We start from the raw sequence: 18,929 nt of genomic DNA, 5'->3' as shown, positions 1-18,929 counted from the left end.
CATATTACAATAAGGAGGCTAAAAGTCAGGGAAGCTGGGTGACTCCCACAAATTCACACAGTTAATTCTTTGCAAAAGGAGAACTAGAATCCAACTTTCCTTTATTTAATAAATAAGACATAATTTATCCCGAATCTAAATTTCAAAGTTAATCAGACTCAAAGGAGAGCAATAAAAGCCTTGTGTGCTTCAAACATATCCAGCAAAATAGAATGATTTTAAGTAGAACAATGTGGTTGTATATTTTCTTTGTAAACTATAAAGCGAAACTTTTAATCACATTCCACATCTTGCTCTGACTTTCTGTTACATGCAAATCAGTCTCCAGTAGCATGAATCTACATTCTTGGAGGCAGGTAACTGGCCAACACATAGGTAGACAAAAATGGAAGTTCCCACATAAGAACTCCAGTGGAAAAGAAGGAGACTCTCCCATCCATGCTTTACTGTCTCCAGAAAGCAACAAGATAGGAATTACACAAAGCTTTTGATTCCTACGGTAATGCAAACAGAAGGGGGCTGAAACCCTGCCACCTTTCATCTCCTCACTTGAGTGTGCCATGAGTAATTTTTCTATGTTACCCTTGTTTCTCTTATTACCTAAATTTTGAGAAAGTAATCACAAGGTGACCAGATATGACTTGACTTTATTTTCCCACAACAAAAAATTAACACATTGGCTATGAGGTATATGGGAAAGTCAGAAACTATACGTGAAACAAGGTTCTTGCAGATCAAAGGAATTATGTGGATGAAGTCTCTAATTCCAAGAACTGAGGTCCACTGGCCAGCCTTCAGTACAAGGCTCTTGTCTCTAATGTCTGACATAGAGTAGATTTTTAGTAAGCACTTTTAATTAAACAAATGGAATAGTGAACAGAGGATTTCTAACTAGCAATATGTATAACAATTATAGTCACTTATTATATTTGCTAATATTTCAGTTTTCTTGGTGAAGCCTTAATGTCTGTGTTCAGTGGTAAATATCCATGGTGGACAGGTCTCTAACTGCTTTGTAAATTCATAGGTGTCCTTTCCCCCAGACCCCCACTTTATCTAAGCCAAGTGGGCAAGTTCACATTTTTACAATACTAAGTCCTTGAAGAGCTCTCATCTAAATTAAAAGCCTCCTCTTGATAAAGTCAATAAATTCCCCCATGAGATTTGTATTTGGGGTCTGTCAGATGATCCCACTCACTGAATGAATAATTATAAACAGCAAGACTAAAATATCCTTGTAATCTAAAAACAAGAGAACATAAGTCATAATTCATTTAATGAAGGTTTTTCCTGGTTTGTTCCATAATTTATTGTTTCGTTTTTCATAAAGGACCTTATTAATGGGCTCTCTATATAAAAGAGTGCCACAATGGTATAAATCATTCTCTACTGCCTTCACAAATATTAACAACTTTAAGTACTATTTAGCAGCAATTTATTCAGTACTTTCTGATGCTTGAGATACTATATCTATTCTTTGTATGTATGCGGAATTATCACAATAACCCTGTGATACAGGTAATATTCGATTTTTGGATGAGGGAACTGAAGTAAACAATTTGTTTTCCAAATAATTTTTCATAAAGCTGTACTATAAATAAAAATGATAAGATATTAACATGGAAACACATAATGAATTAAGGTCTATCGAGATAACTCCCCAGAGTTTTTGAGATAGGTATTAAGACCATGCCGTGGGTTTCAGGTTGATGGACAGGTGAAGAGAGAGGATAAAGATATTTGATCTCAACATAACCAAGACTTGATGTGAAAATTTCATTTTACTCTCCAGATATAGCTGTAACTGCATGGGTAGTGGATTCACAGGGACACATTGTGAGACCTTGATGCCTCTATGTTGGTCAGAACCCTGTCACAATAATGCTACATGTGAGGACAGTGCTGACAATTACACTTGTCACTGCTGGCCTGGTAAGTGACAAAATATCTTCCATCTTTTTTTTTGTTTTTGGCTTAGAATAGAAACAAATCACTTTTAGCAAATAGAAACTAAAAATTCTTGTCGTTAAAGGTTTAAAACTAACTCTTTCTTTTAGTTATCATTGTTTAACTTAGTTTTATTCTTCAGTACTCACACATGCCTATTGCTACAGTACACATTGTCCAAAGTAGGTTATCAAGCTGCCCAAGGATAAGAACCTTCTAGAAGAAATAGAGAGGCAAAACCAATGGAAGGATCGATTTCAGCATGGTCTTCATGGAGAAAAATTCACTGGAAGATGCTTTCTTTTCCTCCAAGATGTTCTTTTTGACATCTAAAATATATTGAAACCCATGAAACAATGTTAAAATTCTAGGAGCTTGTGTTATAATTCATGGAGTCAGTCAACATGATTTTGATGGTCCCCATCGAGGGTGTAGAATGATTTTCCAGAAATAGGAGTGTTTGCCTAAGCATTTATAATGTAAATGAGAATACAGGTTGAACACACATAAACCATAACTAAAAATTACTCATAAAGAGTAATTAGACTTGAGTGTAGAGGTGATACCAGAATCAGGAGAAAATAGTATGTAACACTTGAGTCAACAGGCCATGTGTAAAAATTAATATTAATTTTGGCAAACCACCTGCTTGACATTTTTTTGACCTCATTCTCACTAGGATTTCACTGGTAGAAGTGGAAGATTTTTATGTGCTATGATGTTTTATTTTATAAAACTTTTGTGGAGTTGGGGGTAAGGAGGAGACAGTGGGTAGCCTGATCTCCTGGCATCACTCATCTTCAAAATTCTGACTGAGGAGGAAGTTGGCAGCCAAGTTCTTGTTTTTTTTTTTTCACAAGCAAAGTAAGTCTGGATCACCAGGCTCTCTGGGAAGCCTGGGGCCTTCAGCCTCTCTAGAGCATCTTTCTCCTGCAGCATCACCTGAATGTAGTTCGTCTTAGGGGCCTCCTCACCTGTGGTGCCCACCCCTGCCTCCACGACCTAGGTGTTTGCCAGATTTCCACCGGGCTTGTACAACATCTAGATGAACTGCTCCTGGTGCCAGCTAATTTGTTGCAAAATAAAATTAAACCACTGGAAAAAAAAATCATAAACTTATGATTATTCAAGATCTAGTTGTTATAAACCTACTGATCATCCATCTCCTTTTCTCCATTCATTTAATTGTCTAAGGAAAGGATAATCCTGTGGTTGGGGAGGAGACTGGAGTCAATCCAACTGGTAGTAGCCTCTGATTGAAAGATATCCCATTGCCTAAGGGACATTTAACATGCTTTGGTTAAATATATTTTGTAGGTAAACAAAGAAACATGAAATTATAAAAGAAAGTTTGGATTCTTCTGCGGCTCAGAAATCTATGTATGTCATGTGTCTTCCCACTTCTAGATAATAAATAGGGCATATTTGCTATCCTTTGGTTATTGGCTTAACTTAAATACTGAAATTTTTCCCAAACATGTTATTCTACATTCTTGACAACAACAACCACTCAACGTTCAATCAACACTCTGGACAGGACCTCTGTTCAGAGGTAGGGAGTGGAGTCAACCATTTTGTGAGTAGGACAAGTCCACCATTTATTAACTGAGTGAAGTAGGGTGAGTTACCTCATAATTGTTAAGTTCCTTATCTGAAAACACAGGATAAAAATACTTTAGTTGTATTCTTGTGAAGAACAGAATTATAGAAATAGAGCCTGGCACATATTAAGTACTCCAAAAAACACAACAATTAGTACCCACCCCTTTGTACACCAGGAGGAGGCAGTCACATATGGGAGATAGTTTCTCTTCTCTGGGGGGTTTGTAATGGCGTCAGGCAGTTAAGACCTGCCTGAAAAAAACAAACTAGCGTGTACTCCATTCGCTCACGGATTCAATCATTAAACCACATGGATTTCAGTATCAGGGAGGGGCCTGGGAATCGAAAAGACATAGTCCCTTCTTCCAAGGACCTTACATTCTAATAGGGATATAGCATGAACAAATGTATATCGTGCAATTTTTGATGCAGTACAAAGAGATTATCAATTCTCTAAAAGGGAATAAGGGGAGAAGAAGCACAGGGGTAGCTTGGCTGAGGAGGCACCGTTTTAGAAGACTTGAAAGTAAGCATATCCCGGAAACGTACTCGCTAGCCTTGTGACTTTGGACAAGTTACTTTCCTGCTCTGAGCCCCCGTTTCCCCATCTATAAAGCAAAGATGATGCTAATAATACCCACCTCATAGAGTTGTTTGGGAGATAAATCCAGTAATGTGTACAAAGCTCTGAGCTCAGCCTGGACCATAGTAAGCACTCAATAAATGTTTACCAGATACCAAAATTAGGAGCTTGGCCATTCTAGGCCCTAGGCCTTATTTAAGGAAAGAAGAGAGAGGGAAAGGAAGGAAAGAAGGAAGAAAGGGCAGCAGGCACACGTGGAAAAGAGGGTGTCTAATTGTGGAAGTTGATTGTTCAAAAATGCCAGGCCAGGTAGAGCTGGTGTAAAGAGACAGGCTGGGGAGCAAGACAAAAGGGAAGCCAGACCACAACGCTGTTATCTGCCCTGCAAACTGTGGGGCAGGGAAGTAACATAATCTGACCTGTTAATTCAGAAAGAGCTCTCTGGCACTGTCGTGGAAGATGATGGAGGGGATTAAAACCAAAGGCAGGGAATCCAGTGAAGGAGTTCTGCAGTAGTTTAAGCAAGAGATAAGCCTGTTTGGCACAACTAAGACTACAGGGGTGAGAGTGGAGATGAGGAAATGGACAGGCATGAGAGTCATTTAGGAGGCGGAAATGATGTGGGGACTAAGAAAGGGCACAGATTTAGGACAGTCCTGAGTTTCTTTCTTGGGTCACTGGATGGATGGAGATTTTGCCTAGATAGAAAATTCAGAATATCTTTACACCCTATTCTCACTGTTGTATATAAATAGAATGTTTAATGCTACAAACTATTCTAGATCTAAGAAAAGGAGACCATTCCTTTGGATCGTGAGACCACTGCCACTGAAGCAACGGCAAGAATCCACTGCTATAAGTGCCCAGGGTCCTCATATCAAAAAGAATTAATTAAAGAACTGTCAGTCACTTTAAATGCTTATCTTAAAAGTTTTCCCGTTACCCAGATAAGATTAGATTTGTTTAAAAAATAAAACGAAACATAATATAAGAACCCTGGAGACTTCATTCAGTATCATATTGTTTCTTTGTACAGAGTTTTACAGAAAAACTTGTTAAAACTATTGAATATAGCCTTGACTGAAGGAGTCTATTTATATACATGGTTAAAGGGAACAGCAAACAAAGTCCTCACAGGGCCCCAGGGATGGGGACAGGACTGGCACGACTATAAATCAGAACCATGCTAATGCTCATGATAGGAATAAGATAACACATGAGCTGGAAAACAAACGAGGATTTATGGAGGTTCTAAATTACTTCCTAACCTGGCTTATGCACGAGTCTTGAGACTTAGAATGAGAAGAAAATTGGAAGTAGTCCAAGCTTTCTTCAGCAAGGTCCTCTGTAGAACAATGAATACCAGTTTATAAAAACTTGCTGTGAAAACCATTGTCTAAGTGAATATTTGTAGATCCTTAAGCATGAAATAAAAGTATTTAAGAGCAAACATTCAAGTTTAAGAGACTGAGGGTTCCTGGGGAAAGGGGCACTGCACAGAGTTGTGGGATCTTGATCAGACATGTGCTTTTAGTTTCCTTTTTCAACTGTAAGTTTCTTCTTCAGATGGCTGAGAAAGACCCAAGGGTCATATGTAACAAGTGTGTTATACTTTTGAGCAACATAATTTACGTTGTGGTTATGATTTGACGTAAGACCCCGCTCAGGTTTTTATTAAAATTACAAAATGAGCAATCACATTATAGTCTCATTATTTGCTTGTTACTAGTCAATTGTCTAGTTTATTTGCTAAACTAGGATTATAATCTAAATTGTTGATTAGTACTATTTGAATCTCATTCAGTCATTGATTGAAGGTCCTCACCTTACGTATTGCTCAGTACTGGCGGGGTGAATAAAAGACCACAGCCCCTGCTTTTGTGGAGTTCATAGTCTGTTGAGGGAGACAACTATACACAAAAATACATAATAAAAGTGATTATAAGAGCAATGAAAGAAAAGAATTGGGTAATATGAGAGGAGACAATGCAATCTTATTTAGATCTGTCCACAAGGGAATGTCATTCTGAGAAAGAAATACACCATAAATCCTGAAAACTAAGAGTCAGCCAACCGAAGTGTCGGAGGAGAGTCTTCTAGGGGAGGGAACAGTGTTACAAAGGCCCTGGGGTAGAAGCCATTCTAGGCATAGGAATGTCGAGATGGGAGTGTGGCCATGTAAGAAAGATCATTTTAGGTTAAGGTTTTGAATTCCGTGTGAAAGGGGGAGCCCTTGAGTGATTTTAAAGCAAAGAGCTACCATGATTTGCTTTATAAGTTTTATAATTTTGGATTGCAAATTTTAGTTCAAAAACATATTTCTCAGTAGTGTTAAGTGACGTTACAAAGACCCTTAGTTGACTGTGAGGTCGCTTGTATTATAAATCAAATTGTGTTTCTTTAAGAACTTCTTGCAGCTTTCTCACCATCTCGCAAAACAGCTGATGTTGTCCCGGTCCCACTCATCAGCTTTGTCTTGCATCTTACTAAATTTACATCTTTGGACTAGAACCGTACATAGTATACAAATACTCCTATAAATGAATAAGGAAAACAGTCTAATGAAAAAACAGGAAAAAGATATGAAATGATAAAAAGAAATCCAAAAGATGTTAAATTCAATAGTAACTGGGGAAAACGTAAACCAAAACAACGAGGTATTATTTTTTATCTAACCAACTGGTGAAAAATTTTATTTGGTGATAGCAAATGTTGGCAAGGGTTTAGAGCCATGTGTACACTGGTCCAGTGCTGGTAATTATGCAAATGGTATAACTGCTCTGAGGTGTTTACAGTATCTATTAAAATAAACAATGTACATAACCTATAACCCAGAAATTCCTCTTCGAGGCATGGACCCCAGTGTTATTCTCAGACATGTACGTAAGCATGCATATATATTGATATTCACTGACACATTTTTTGTAATAACGAAAATGTGTATAAACCCACTAAGGGAATGATTAAACTATGGTACATCCACATGAGGTAATACTTGGCAATAGTTAGAAATTATGAGTTACATCTATGTTACTAACATGGATAGATTGTGCAAGGGAGTGAAAAAAGCTACTTGAGAAGAATGCATACAGTACAATTCCAGTTACGTTAACACACACACGATAAAACTATATGTATATATTAACAGGTGCATATGTATGTAAAACCAAAGAAACAGTTCTGGTAGGGACTTTCTTTTATATTTAATACATCAAATGTTTATAAAGTACTAAATCATTCATGTTTTATTGCTTTTATTCCTGTCCCTAATAAAATGACCCAGCTAAATCCATTCAAATACGAAATAATTTTTCATTCTGCCCACTGAGTTTTAGGAAGGAACCATTTACATTTACGTTGAGTTTTAAGAGAATTTAGGGTTGGCTGTGTGGATACTGCTGACTTTGCAGCTATTTTCCTGAAAAATATTTTATTTTTTCTTGCTAAAATTCCAACCATTGGAATATTTGAGGGATTGGAGTGTTTAGTTAAAAGGTTCATTTTAAATCAAGGTTATCCTGAAGTCCCATTTTATTTGAAGCCTTATTAATCAAATCTTTGTAAAAAATACTGGCCGGTATTATACAAGTGTTCCCATTGCTACTGCTTATTGTCTTGGAAGCCTCCTCTTAGCAGATTCCCTTTGCTAGTTCCTTGCACATCATTGGTAATTGGCGCCAGCACAGTGGTCAGCCTCCTTTTCAGGCATATGCTCTGTGGTTGAGAGCTTTAGCTCAGCAGCTTCTCTGAACTTCCATCCTGCAGGATACACAGGTGCCCAGTGTGAGACCGACATCAATGAATGCAGCAGTAATCCCTGCCAGTCTGATGGGGAATGTGTGGAGCGGTCCTCAGAGCAACAGTATGGACGCGTTGCTCAGCTGCCTTCCTCATTCAGCTACCCTGAAGCTTCAGGTTATGTCTGTATCTGTCAGCCTGGATTCACAGGTGAGACCAAGGAGAGGGGAGATGACTGGACTTCCTAGCCTTTTATGGCCCATCATGCATTTCACCAAATGGTGTATTAGCAGTAAGATCTGTGCTGTATAAACTTTGATGCTATGGTGCAAAGGGTCCCCCTTGTGGACAGGAAAAATATCTTGTTTCACGTATCATGTAATTCCTCAGATCAAGAGGAATATGTTAAAAAAGAAGGATAGGAGAGGTGTATGAAAGGGAAAGTATTTTTATACATTATACTAGGAATTGGAGTGCGACACAAATTTTTTACCTTATAAACAGAAAATGTTGGAATTCTTACATTCTTAAATTTTATAATGATGCTAAATTTTTGTTATTCAGATTTGTTTTAAAAAGTTAATGAACTTTTTATATTTACACTGAGAACAATTATCTGATCTTAAGTAATCTTCCTCAACTATTCTATAGCTAATTGTCTCATATATCACATTTAAATGACTCCAGCTTTTTCTACAGCATTCTTACTCTAAAACCCAGAGGAAACGTGCATGGATGTTTTCCAATGAATGGTTGTGTTTGTGTCTGCTTCCAGGTTCTGAAAACTCACAAATTTGAACACAGTTCCTATTTTGGTAATGAGTAGCAATTTACCTACAATTGCATAGAAATCACTGAGAACACTAATTACAATCTAGATTTCTATCTTATTTCTTTCTCCTAGATTAAGTGATAACTGAGGAACATATTTCAGTTAATATTGAGGATTTCTGAGGAAAGTAAATGAGGAAAAAGAAGGGTCTATTTACACTTAGGATTCCCTTTCTATCAATGTTTCAATTTTGAAGTTTAACGATCTTTGATTCATGGCAGTGTTCGCTCTAAGGTTGCTCTACATGATGTTATTTCCTTATTCACTGTCCCTTCTATGAGAGTACATAGGAGAAAAGCCTTTCCAATGTCAGTCACGATAAGTAGTATTTTTCCAAACAGCTTCTGGCTTGCGTGTTTTTTCCCTTAATAAAAGGCATGCAAATAAATCTTGATAAATAACAAAAAGTGTGAAATAAATCTTGGAATATACCATATTTTGCAATCATCTAGGCTGCTAGCAATCTCATAGGTAAACTTGAGTTCTACAAGTATATAGCTTCTTATGGATGTATTTATGTATTTACCTCACCCCTGGGATTATTTAAATTTCCTGTTTCTGTTTCTTATGGTTGCCTTTTTTCTTTCCAAATTTTTTGGTCTTGGTATAGTGTATGTATTTTTGTCAGCTACTTTAAATCCTTCTTGGAACAAGGTAGGGGGGTTATAAATTTTTTTTTAATATTGGGTTTAGGGTCATAAAGAGAAGACTCTCTATAAGTCAGAGGCCATTGTTAATATTGCCTCATTGGATAAAAGGATATGGTTAACCAATGAATCTGCAGATCCAAACAGGAGAGGCAGTGGAATGTTCCAGAAGAGTGTGTTGGACTTGATTTCTGAAGAGCTGCCAAGAATGATTGTGAGTTAAGAAGGCTTGGATGCCCCAAATCTCCATGGTGTAATGAAATAGTTTATTTTTTGCTCATGTGAGGTCCAAAAATGGGTTCTCATGATCAATTGTCCTCCAAATAGTGACTCAGGGCCACAGGCTTCTCACTTTCTTGTTGTTTTTTATTTTTTCCATCTTCAAAATGTGGCTTTCAAGTTTACCATGCTCTTCTGCATGAAAATGGAGCATGGCGTCTAGAAGATTTTTATGGGGCAAGCCCGAAAAGTAATGAATATCTCTTCTACCCACATCCCGTTGGTCATACAACCACATTTAACTGCAGCAAAGACCGAGAAATCTAGTCTTGTTGTGTACCTAAAATAAGAGAACAGGCTTCGTGAACAGCTATCCAATTTGTCACAATAGCTGGAACTGGCAGACTGGGGACACAAATCTAGATCCTCTGATTCTAAGTTTATCATCCTACCTGCTGTGTCACGTGTTTTTATGTGTGAATATATCTTTCTTTATTTCTTTTACTTCTTTAATTAAATTTTTTTAAGATAATGGTAGATTCACAAGCAGTTATGTGAAACAATACAGGGAGGTCTATGTATACTTACCTAGTTACCCCAATGGTAACATGTTGCAAAACGACGTACAGCATCTCTCCAGGATACTGACATTGATAGAGTCTACATGCAGAACAGTTCCACCATCACAAGGATCTGACCTCTCTCCTTCTCTACCGTCTGGTCCCTAATCCCTAACAAGCACTAATCTGTTCTTCTTTTCTGTAATTGTGTCGTTTACAGAGTATTACATAAGTAGAATCACACAGGCTGTAAACTTTCCGATAGATTTTTTTCACTCAGCATAATTCTTTGAAGATTCCTTTAGGTTGTGTGTAACAATATCTCATTCTTTTTTATTGCTAAGTAGTATTCCATGATATGTATGTATCACAGGTTGTTTAACCATTCACTTGTTGAAGGACATCTGGATTGTTTCCAGTGTTATGGATAAAGTTTCTACGAACATTTTTGTACAGTCTTTTGTGTGAATATAAGTATTCGTTTCTCTGGGATAAATGCCAACAAGTGTAATAGCTGGATCATACGGTAGTTGCATGTTCGGTTTTCTAAGAGACTGCAAACTGTTTTCCAGGCTGTCTGGAAAATATTCCCGCTAGCAATATAGAAGAAATCCAATCTTTTCTTTGCATCATCGCCAGCATTTGGTGTTGTAGCTATTTTTTCATTTTAGCCATTCTGATAGGTATAAAGTGATATCTCATTGTGATTTTAATATGTATTTCCCTAATGGTTAATGATGTTGAACTTCTTTTGTGTGCTTCTTTGACATCCGTATATCCTCTTCAGTGAAATGTCTTTGCATGTCTTCCGTCCATTTTCTGATTAGTTTTTTTACTGTTGAGTAATTTTCAGCATATAGCCCATGGACATTTTTTGTTAAGTTTATACTTAAGAAGTTCATTTTCTTTGATTGATTGTAAAGGGTATTGTATTTTTAATTTCAGTTTCTACATAGTCATTGTTTGTACAAAAAATGTGATTGATTTTTGTGTGTTAATCTTATATCCTGAGACCTTGTAGAACCTATCTATTAGATCTAGGAGTTTCCTCTTTGTAGATTCCCTGGGATTTTCTACATAGACAATTATGTCATCTGCAAATAGAGACAGTATTATTTCTTCCTTTCCAATCCATATACCCTTTAATCCTTTTCTTGCCTTGTTGCAGTGACTAGAACTTCTGAGACTATGTTGAATAAGAGTTGTGAGAGTAGATACCTTTGCCTCGTTCACAATCTTGGAGGGAAAGCATTCAGTCTTTCACCATTGATTATAGTGTTAGCCATAGGTTTCTGTAGATGCTCTTTAGCAAGTTGAGGTCATTTCCCTCTACTCCTAACTTGCTGAGAGTTTTTATCATGAATGGGTATTGGGTTTTGTCAGATGCTTTTTCTGCATCAACTATATGATATAATTTTCTTCTTTAGCCTACTGATATACAGCCATGCACCACATAATAACATTTCAGTCAATAGTGGACCACACATATGACGGTTTTCCAATAAGATTAATAACGTATAGCCTAGGTGTGTAGTACCCTATACCATCCAGGTTTGTGTAAGTACACTCTTTGATGTTCACATGAGGATGAAATGGCCTAACGACACATTTTGCAGAACGTATCCCCAGCATAAAGCTGTGCATGACTGTAGTGGATTGCATTGCTTGATTTTCAGATATTGAACCAGCCTTGCATACCTGAAATAAATCCCCCTTGATCACAGTATATAATTTTTTTTTGTTTGCTAATATTTTGTTGAGAATTTTTGCTTCTAAGTTTGTGAAAAGTGTTGGTCTATAGTTTTTTTCTTGTACTCTCTTTGTCTGGTTATATGATCAGGGTAACATTGCCCTCATAAAATGAGTTAAGAAATGTTCCTTCCTTTTCCATTTTCTCGAAGAGGTTATAAAAACTTAGTGTTAATTCTTTAAGTATTTTGGAAGAATTTTCCAGTGAAACCAACTGGGCTTAGAGATTTCATTTTCTGGATCTCTTAAATTATAAATTCAATTTCAGTAATAGGACTATTCAGATTACCTATTTCTCCTTGTTTGAGTTTTGATAGTTCAAGGATTTCAAAGGATTGGTTCTTTTTTTCCTAAAAATTGTGTGTTCTGTTCATGTTGAGTGGAGTGTTCTATATATGTCAAATGGATTATGTTGGGTGATTGTGCTGACCAGATCTTCTATATCTTTGCTGGTTTTTCTGTCAAATTTATTAGCATAATGTTACTCATAGCCCTGCCTTATTGTCCTTTTACTGGCTGCAGGATCTGTAGTGATCTTCTCTCTTTCATCCCTGATCTTGACCATTGGTATCTTCTCTCTTTTTATTTTTGTTCATTTTTTACAGGTTTATAATTTCATTAATCTTTTTTGAAGAACCAGCTTTTTATTTCATTGGTTTTCTCTATCGTTTTCTGTTTTCAATTTCGTTGATTTCTGTTCTTTACTGTATCCTTCTTGTTGCTTGCTGTGGGTTTACTTTGCTCTTATTTTTCTAGTGTCTTTCTTTTTTATATGAAGAACAAAAATTTATTTCTCACACTTCTGGAGGGTGGAGGTCAGGGTGCCAGCATGGTTGGGCAAAGGTCGTCTTCCAGGTTGCAGACTTATCATTCCATCCTCCCTTGATGGAGGTGGCCTATTTTCTTGAGGTAGGAACTTTTATTATTGATTTAAAGCCCTTCATTCTTTCTAATAGAAGCACTTGATAGTATAAATTTAACTCTCTATACCACTTTAGCTGCATCCTACATACTCTGATATGTCATCTTTTCATTTCCATTCAGTTCTATGTACTTTTAAAATTTTCCTTGGAGACTTTCTCTTTGACTCATGGATTATTTAAAAGTGAGAATTATGGTGTTTAATTTCTAAGTGTTTAGAGATTTTTCTCTTGTCTTTCTGTTACTGATTTCTAGTTTGATGACATTATGGTTAGAGAACACAATCTGTATGATTTCAGTTACTTCAAATTTGTTGAGGTTTGTTTTGTGGTGCAAGATATGGTCTGTCTTGGTCAATATTCCATAAGTGCCTGAAAAAAAATGTGTATTCTGCTGTCACTGAGTGGAGATTTCTATGTGTGGTAATTAGGTCCTGTTGATTGACTGTGTTGTTCAGATCTTCCATATCGTTGCTGATTTTCTGTCTGACAGTCCTATTGTTTGCTTACTGGGGGAAGTTGACATCCTCAACTATAACCATGGGTTTGTCTATTTCTCACTTCAGTTCTATCAATTTTTGTTCTATGTATTTTGAGGTCTGTTGTTTGGTGCATACATATTTGGGGTCATTATGTCTTCTTTGTGTGTTGATCCTTTTATCATTATGTAATGTCCCTCTTTGTCTCATACTTTTTTTGCTTTGAACTCTCCTTTATCTGATATTAATATAAGCCACTTCTGCTTCTTTTTTTTAAAGATTTTTTTTTCCTTTTTCTCCCCAAAGCGCCCCCGTACATAGTTGTACATTCTTTGTTGTGGGTCCTTCTAGTTGTGGCATGTGGGACACCGCCTCAGTGTGGTTTGATGAGCAGTGCCATGTCCGTGCCCAGGATTCGAACTGATGAAACACTGGGCCACCTGCAGCGGAGCACACGAACTTAACCACTCGGCCACGGGGCCAGCCCCTGCTTCTTTTTAACAGACTTTATTTTATACAGCAATTTTAGGTTCACAGCAAAATTGATTGGAAGGTACATAGATTTATCATGTACCCCTTTCCCCCCTACACACACACACAACCTCCCCCACTATCGACACCCCACACCACAGTGATGCATTTATTACAATCAATGAACCACACTGACACATCATTATCATCCAAAGTCTGTAGTTTACATTGGGGTTCACACTTGATGTTGTGTATTTTATAGGTTTGGACAAATGTATAATGACATGTATCCATGATTGTAGTATCATACAGAATAGTTTCACTGCCCAAAAAAATCATCTGTGCTCTGCCTATTTATTCCCTCCACCCTCCTAAACCCTGGAAAACACTGGTCCTTTTACTGTCTCCATAGCTGTGCTTGTTCCCCAGCATTATACAGTTGGAATCACATAGTATGTAGCCTTTCAGATTTGCTTCCTTCATTTAGTAATATGCATTTAAGTTTCCTCCATGTCTCTTCATGACTTCATAGCTTGTTGCTTTTTAACACTGAATAATATTCCATTTTTGGATTATCACAGTTTGTTTATCCAGTCATTTACCGAAGGACTTTTTGTTGTTTCCAAGTTTTTGAAATTATGAATAAAGCTGCTATAAATATTCATGTGCAGGTTTTTGTGTGGACTTAAGTTTTCAACCTCTTTGGGTAAATACCAAGGAGTGTGATTGCTGGATTGTATGGTAAGAGTATGTTTAGTTTTATAAGAGACTGACAGACTGTCTTACAAAGTGGCTGCACCATTTCACATTCCCTCCAGCAATGAATGAGAGTTCCTGTTGCCGCACAACCTTGTCAACGTTTGGTGTTGTCAGTGTTCTAGATTTTGGCCATTCTAATGAATATGTAGTGGTATCTCATTGTTGTTTTAATTTGCATTTCCTTGATGACTTATGATGTGAAGGATCTTTTTATCTACTTTTTGCCATCTGTATATCTTCTTTGATGAGGTGTCTCTTCATGTCTTTTACTTATTTTCAATAAGTCAGGTTGCTCGTTTTCTTATTGTTGAGTTTTAAGTTTTATCTGTATATGTTGGATAGCAGTCCTTTATTAGGTGAGTCTTTTGAAAATATTTTCTTCCAGTCTGTGGCTTTCCTTCTCATTCTCTTGACAATTGTCTTTCACAGAGCAGAAGTTTTTAATTTTAATGAAGTTCAGTTTATCAATTGTTTCTTTCATGGATCATGCCTTTGGTGCTGTATCTTAAAAGTTATCAACTTACCCAAGGTCATCTAGGTTCTTTCCCATGTTATCTTCCAGGAGTTTTATAGTTTTGCATTTTACATTTAGGTCTGTGATTCATTTAGAATTAATTTAGAATTAATTCTTGTAAGGTCTGCGTCTAGATTCATTTTTTTGCACGTGGCCATTTCAGCACCATTTGTTGAAAAGACTACCTTTGTTCCATTGAATTGCCTTTTCTTCTTTGTCAATGGTCAGTTGACTATATTTACATGACTCTATTTCCATGGTTTCAAAGAAGAAATCTGCTGTCATTGAAACTGGTGTTCTCAGATAATGCATCATTTCTCTGGCTGCTTCCAGAGAGAAAATCTGATACTAACTTCAACCTTGTCTTTAGTTTTCAGAAGTTTATTTATGATGTGTCTTGGTCTCAGTTTATTTGGATTTATCCTATTTGAGTTTCACTCAGCTTTTCAAATCTTTAGTTTTATGACTTTTGCCAAATTGGGGGAATCTTTATCCAATTTTTCTTTGAGTATTCTTTCATCCCTGCTTTCTTTTTCCACTTGTGGGACTCTGTTAATCCAAATTTTGGGTCTTTTGCAATTTTTCCACAGATACTTGAGGCTCTGTTCATTTTTGTTTTTGGTCTATTCTTCTCTCTGTTGTTTAGATATGGTAAATTCTATTGATATGTCCTCAAGTTCACTGACTTTTTTCCTCTTTTATCTCTTCTCTACTATTGAGACCACTCAAGGAATTGTTATTTCTCCTATTGTACTTTCAGTTCTATAATTTCTATTTTGTCCTTTTTTGTAATATCTATTTCTTTGCTGATATTTTCTACCTTTTCTTTCAGGTCAAGAGAATTCATAATTGCTTATTAAATCATTTTTATGATGGTTACTTTAAAATCCTTGTCAGGTAATTCCAATATCTGATTCAACTCAATGTTGGCATCAGTTCACTTTTTTTCTCATTCATGTTGTGGTTTTCCCTCTTCTTGGTATGATGGGTAATTTTAAATGGTATCCTGGACATTTTGGATATTATTTTAGGACATGCTGAGTCTTATTTGAATTTTTTTATTTTAGCAGGCAATAACCTACTTAGGTTTGACAAACAGGTCCTTGCCTAATTTTGTGGGCTATAGATCTAATGACCAGTTAATTTTCAGAGTCTTTTCAGTGTTATTTTGGTATGATTGGTTTATTGGGTGTCTTTAGGGCTCCCTCTGGTCTCTGCTGGCGATAGAAATGACACAGTTTACTTTTTACAAGCTATATGTATTTGAAGTTCTATCACTTGTTAGATTAAAATAAAATTTCCATCATGATGAACAATGTAATAGTGTATAATACATTTAATGACAGAGTTCCACTCAAAGGAACCATTAGAGTTGTTAAATATAGCTACAAACGATTCCATTTTATTATAATTAAGGATTTTTTATTACTCTTTCCTACACATACAGTTATCTTCCACATTGAAAATGGTTGCACATGTAGCTTAATTTTTATAACTTTTTATAATTAAAAGTGAAATATACCAGAATAGACAATTAACTCAGAATCCCAGAAGACAATACTCAGGGAGATAGAAATAGAGAGAGCTTGAGGAGATGGAAAGTGATAAATGGTGACAACACAGGCACCAGGAGGCAGAGAATCCTTGTGAGAAGAACCAAGCCCCTCAGAAGGAGGACTAGCTATTCTCCAGGGTTTCTTCTGGGATTTCCAGCAAGTGAAGCAAGTTACCATGGCCCGGAGAAACCAAAAGTCTCATTCAATGAGATAATTGAGAAAAATCTGGAGATCGATTTAGGTATTGTAATGACTAAAATTGAAACTTGGAAGCTAATGTGTCCAGATGCAGTAATGACTACTCTTCTTGAATTCCCCAAAATCATTTAAAAAAAATTCTTTGGCAAAATATCCTCACACGCTGTCATGACTATTAGTGCCCATAGCTGCAAAGCTCAGACTGAAATGAAAATGGTGCATAAACACTTGACTTAAAGGTCTTTGCGTTTGCTTAAACCCACATAGTCACATAACTTTAATGGTAAGCTAAATAAGAGAAGGAGAAGGCCAGTAGATGAATAGCACTGTTCAGTCCGTTCCAAAGTCAGTAAATTGTCTTTATTTTGTACGACCATCCTTGACCGTTACTAGAAGAAATGTTGGCTGCTTCTTTCTATTATGTTTTAGCTTTCCAATTTCGGGCACTGGACTCAGTTCTAGGAATATAATGATGAAAATACATGGTCTCCTCCCGAAGGAAACTGAAAGAGCATGAGGAAAAAGATGGACAAAAGTACAAGACAATATGCTAACTGTCACAGTGAAGCCATAAAGAGGTGCAGTCAGACAAATCAGTAAAGAGGACTTATTTATGCAATTTATGCCAGATGGAATTTAGTGGAAATTGTAAGGATCCAAACGACTTGATAAATTAGCCTTTTTTTTTAATACAAATAACCATATTACTTTTAGAAATGAAGAAAGGATCTCATGACCTGTGTGCTTACCCCTTGAAGCATCCTGTTCTAACCAACCAAGCTAAATTGGAAACAATTGACTAATGCTTTTAATATTAACATTTTGTTTCTGTTTATCAAACTACAGTTGTGATAACACTTTTAACAAGTTTCCCAACGGTCTCATAAGCCAGGTCCAATTTTCAATGCTAACTTTCGCTCACCAACTCCAATTAGCGTTTGCTCCAACTAAAAGCAACACCATCGCCAGTCTCTGGAATGCTACATTGTTGCCTCTAAGGCTGGGATTTTTATGCTGCTTCACCCATCTGCTCTCTACATGGAAAGAACTGAGGCGTGCAGCAGGGATCCTATGAAGTCCTGGCTTCAAACCTCAGGCAGAAATAGCGGGGTTCTTAACAACGAACACCCCGATGAGAGCCACCTGGCACAGTGACTGCACACAAAGGCTCTCATTCTCAGGTTCATCTGCTTCAAGCACAAAGTTGCTAAAAATGAAGTGTTCACTTTTCCTTAAAAGTTAAATCCTGTCACTTTACCTAAATCCAACTAAAATAGCCATAAAGAGCCAAACGTTGAAAACATCATGTATGCACAAAGTAATGAGGCAATATGGGACAGTCAATATCTCCTGCCTAAAGAGAGATTTTCGATAGAATTTGTTCATTTGCTGACTTTGTTTTAGGCTCATTGTTCCTAGAGATGCATTTTTTTCCTTACTCACAATTTCAAGTTAGAGAATATAGATCCTAAACAACTTTGACAGACATTAGATACACATATAAAATTGTAACTCTAAAGGGCAAACTTTGCTTCAATCCTTATTTACTTAATAAAATGTTTAGTAAAATTTTCAATAGATTCAAATTTATTTACCTTTGCCTTTACTATGCATAGGAACTTCTATCAACAAAACTATTCAGAGCATGTATGAGCACATTTCTGCTTGTACTACTTTTGATTTTGCTATGTTACTACAACAATTAGCAGAGGGGTGCCACCTCCTTATAGAAAGATTAATTTTGAAAATCACGTTTATTGTGTGCTTACTACCTACTATCTACAAAGACATTATAGCTAGAATGGAAATTTAATGGTCATGATTTGGAAAACCAAATGCAGACCAAATACGGAGATGGACGGATTTGTGACATCCTTGTAACAGCGATAGATAACCATGACATCAAGGGCTTACTTTAGTGGTTTAGCATTATTTTGTTGACTTGAAGGAACAAGAGAGCTAGGGAAAAGCTCTCAAATGAGTAATCAGCAGACACTTGCCAACTCTCCAATTCAAGGATTCTGGCCAACATGTAGTGGAAAAAACTAGCTTTCTGAAACAAAAGAATAAAACTATTATAAATTCTTTACTAGGAAATTCATAATTAAATTCTCAAGAATCCACATTGTCATGCCATAGGTGGCTGTCTTGCAAC

The 18,929-nt window shown here is 36.5% G+C and overlaps 1 protein-coding gene across 1 annotated transcript in view; it reads left to right on the top strand.

Moving 5' to 3' along the window:
• Positions 1-18,929, top strand: part of CRB1 (crumbs cell polarity complex component 1) — a 199,063-nt gene that overhangs the window by 77,045 nt on the left and 103,089 nt on the right. The window contains exons 4-5 of the mRNA XM_014829037.3: positions 1,793-1,932; positions 7,898-8,080. Of these exons, the coding sequence (XP_014684523.3) occupies positions 1,793-1,932; positions 7,898-8,080 (323 nt within the window). The remainder of the gene's footprint in view (positions 1-1,792; positions 1,933-7,897; positions 8,081-18,929) is intronic.

The sequence above is a fragment of the Equus asinus genome, chromosome 30 (genome assembly GCF_041296235.1).
Source record: "Equus asinus isolate D_3611 breed Donkey chromosome 30, EquAss-T2T_v2, whole genome shotgun sequence".
Lineage (NCBI taxonomy): Eukaryota > Metazoa > Chordata > Mammalia > Perissodactyla > Equidae > Equus > Equus asinus.
The sequence above is the reverse complement of the archived record's forward strand: the minus strand, read 5'-3'. Positions and strand labels throughout refer to the sequence as shown.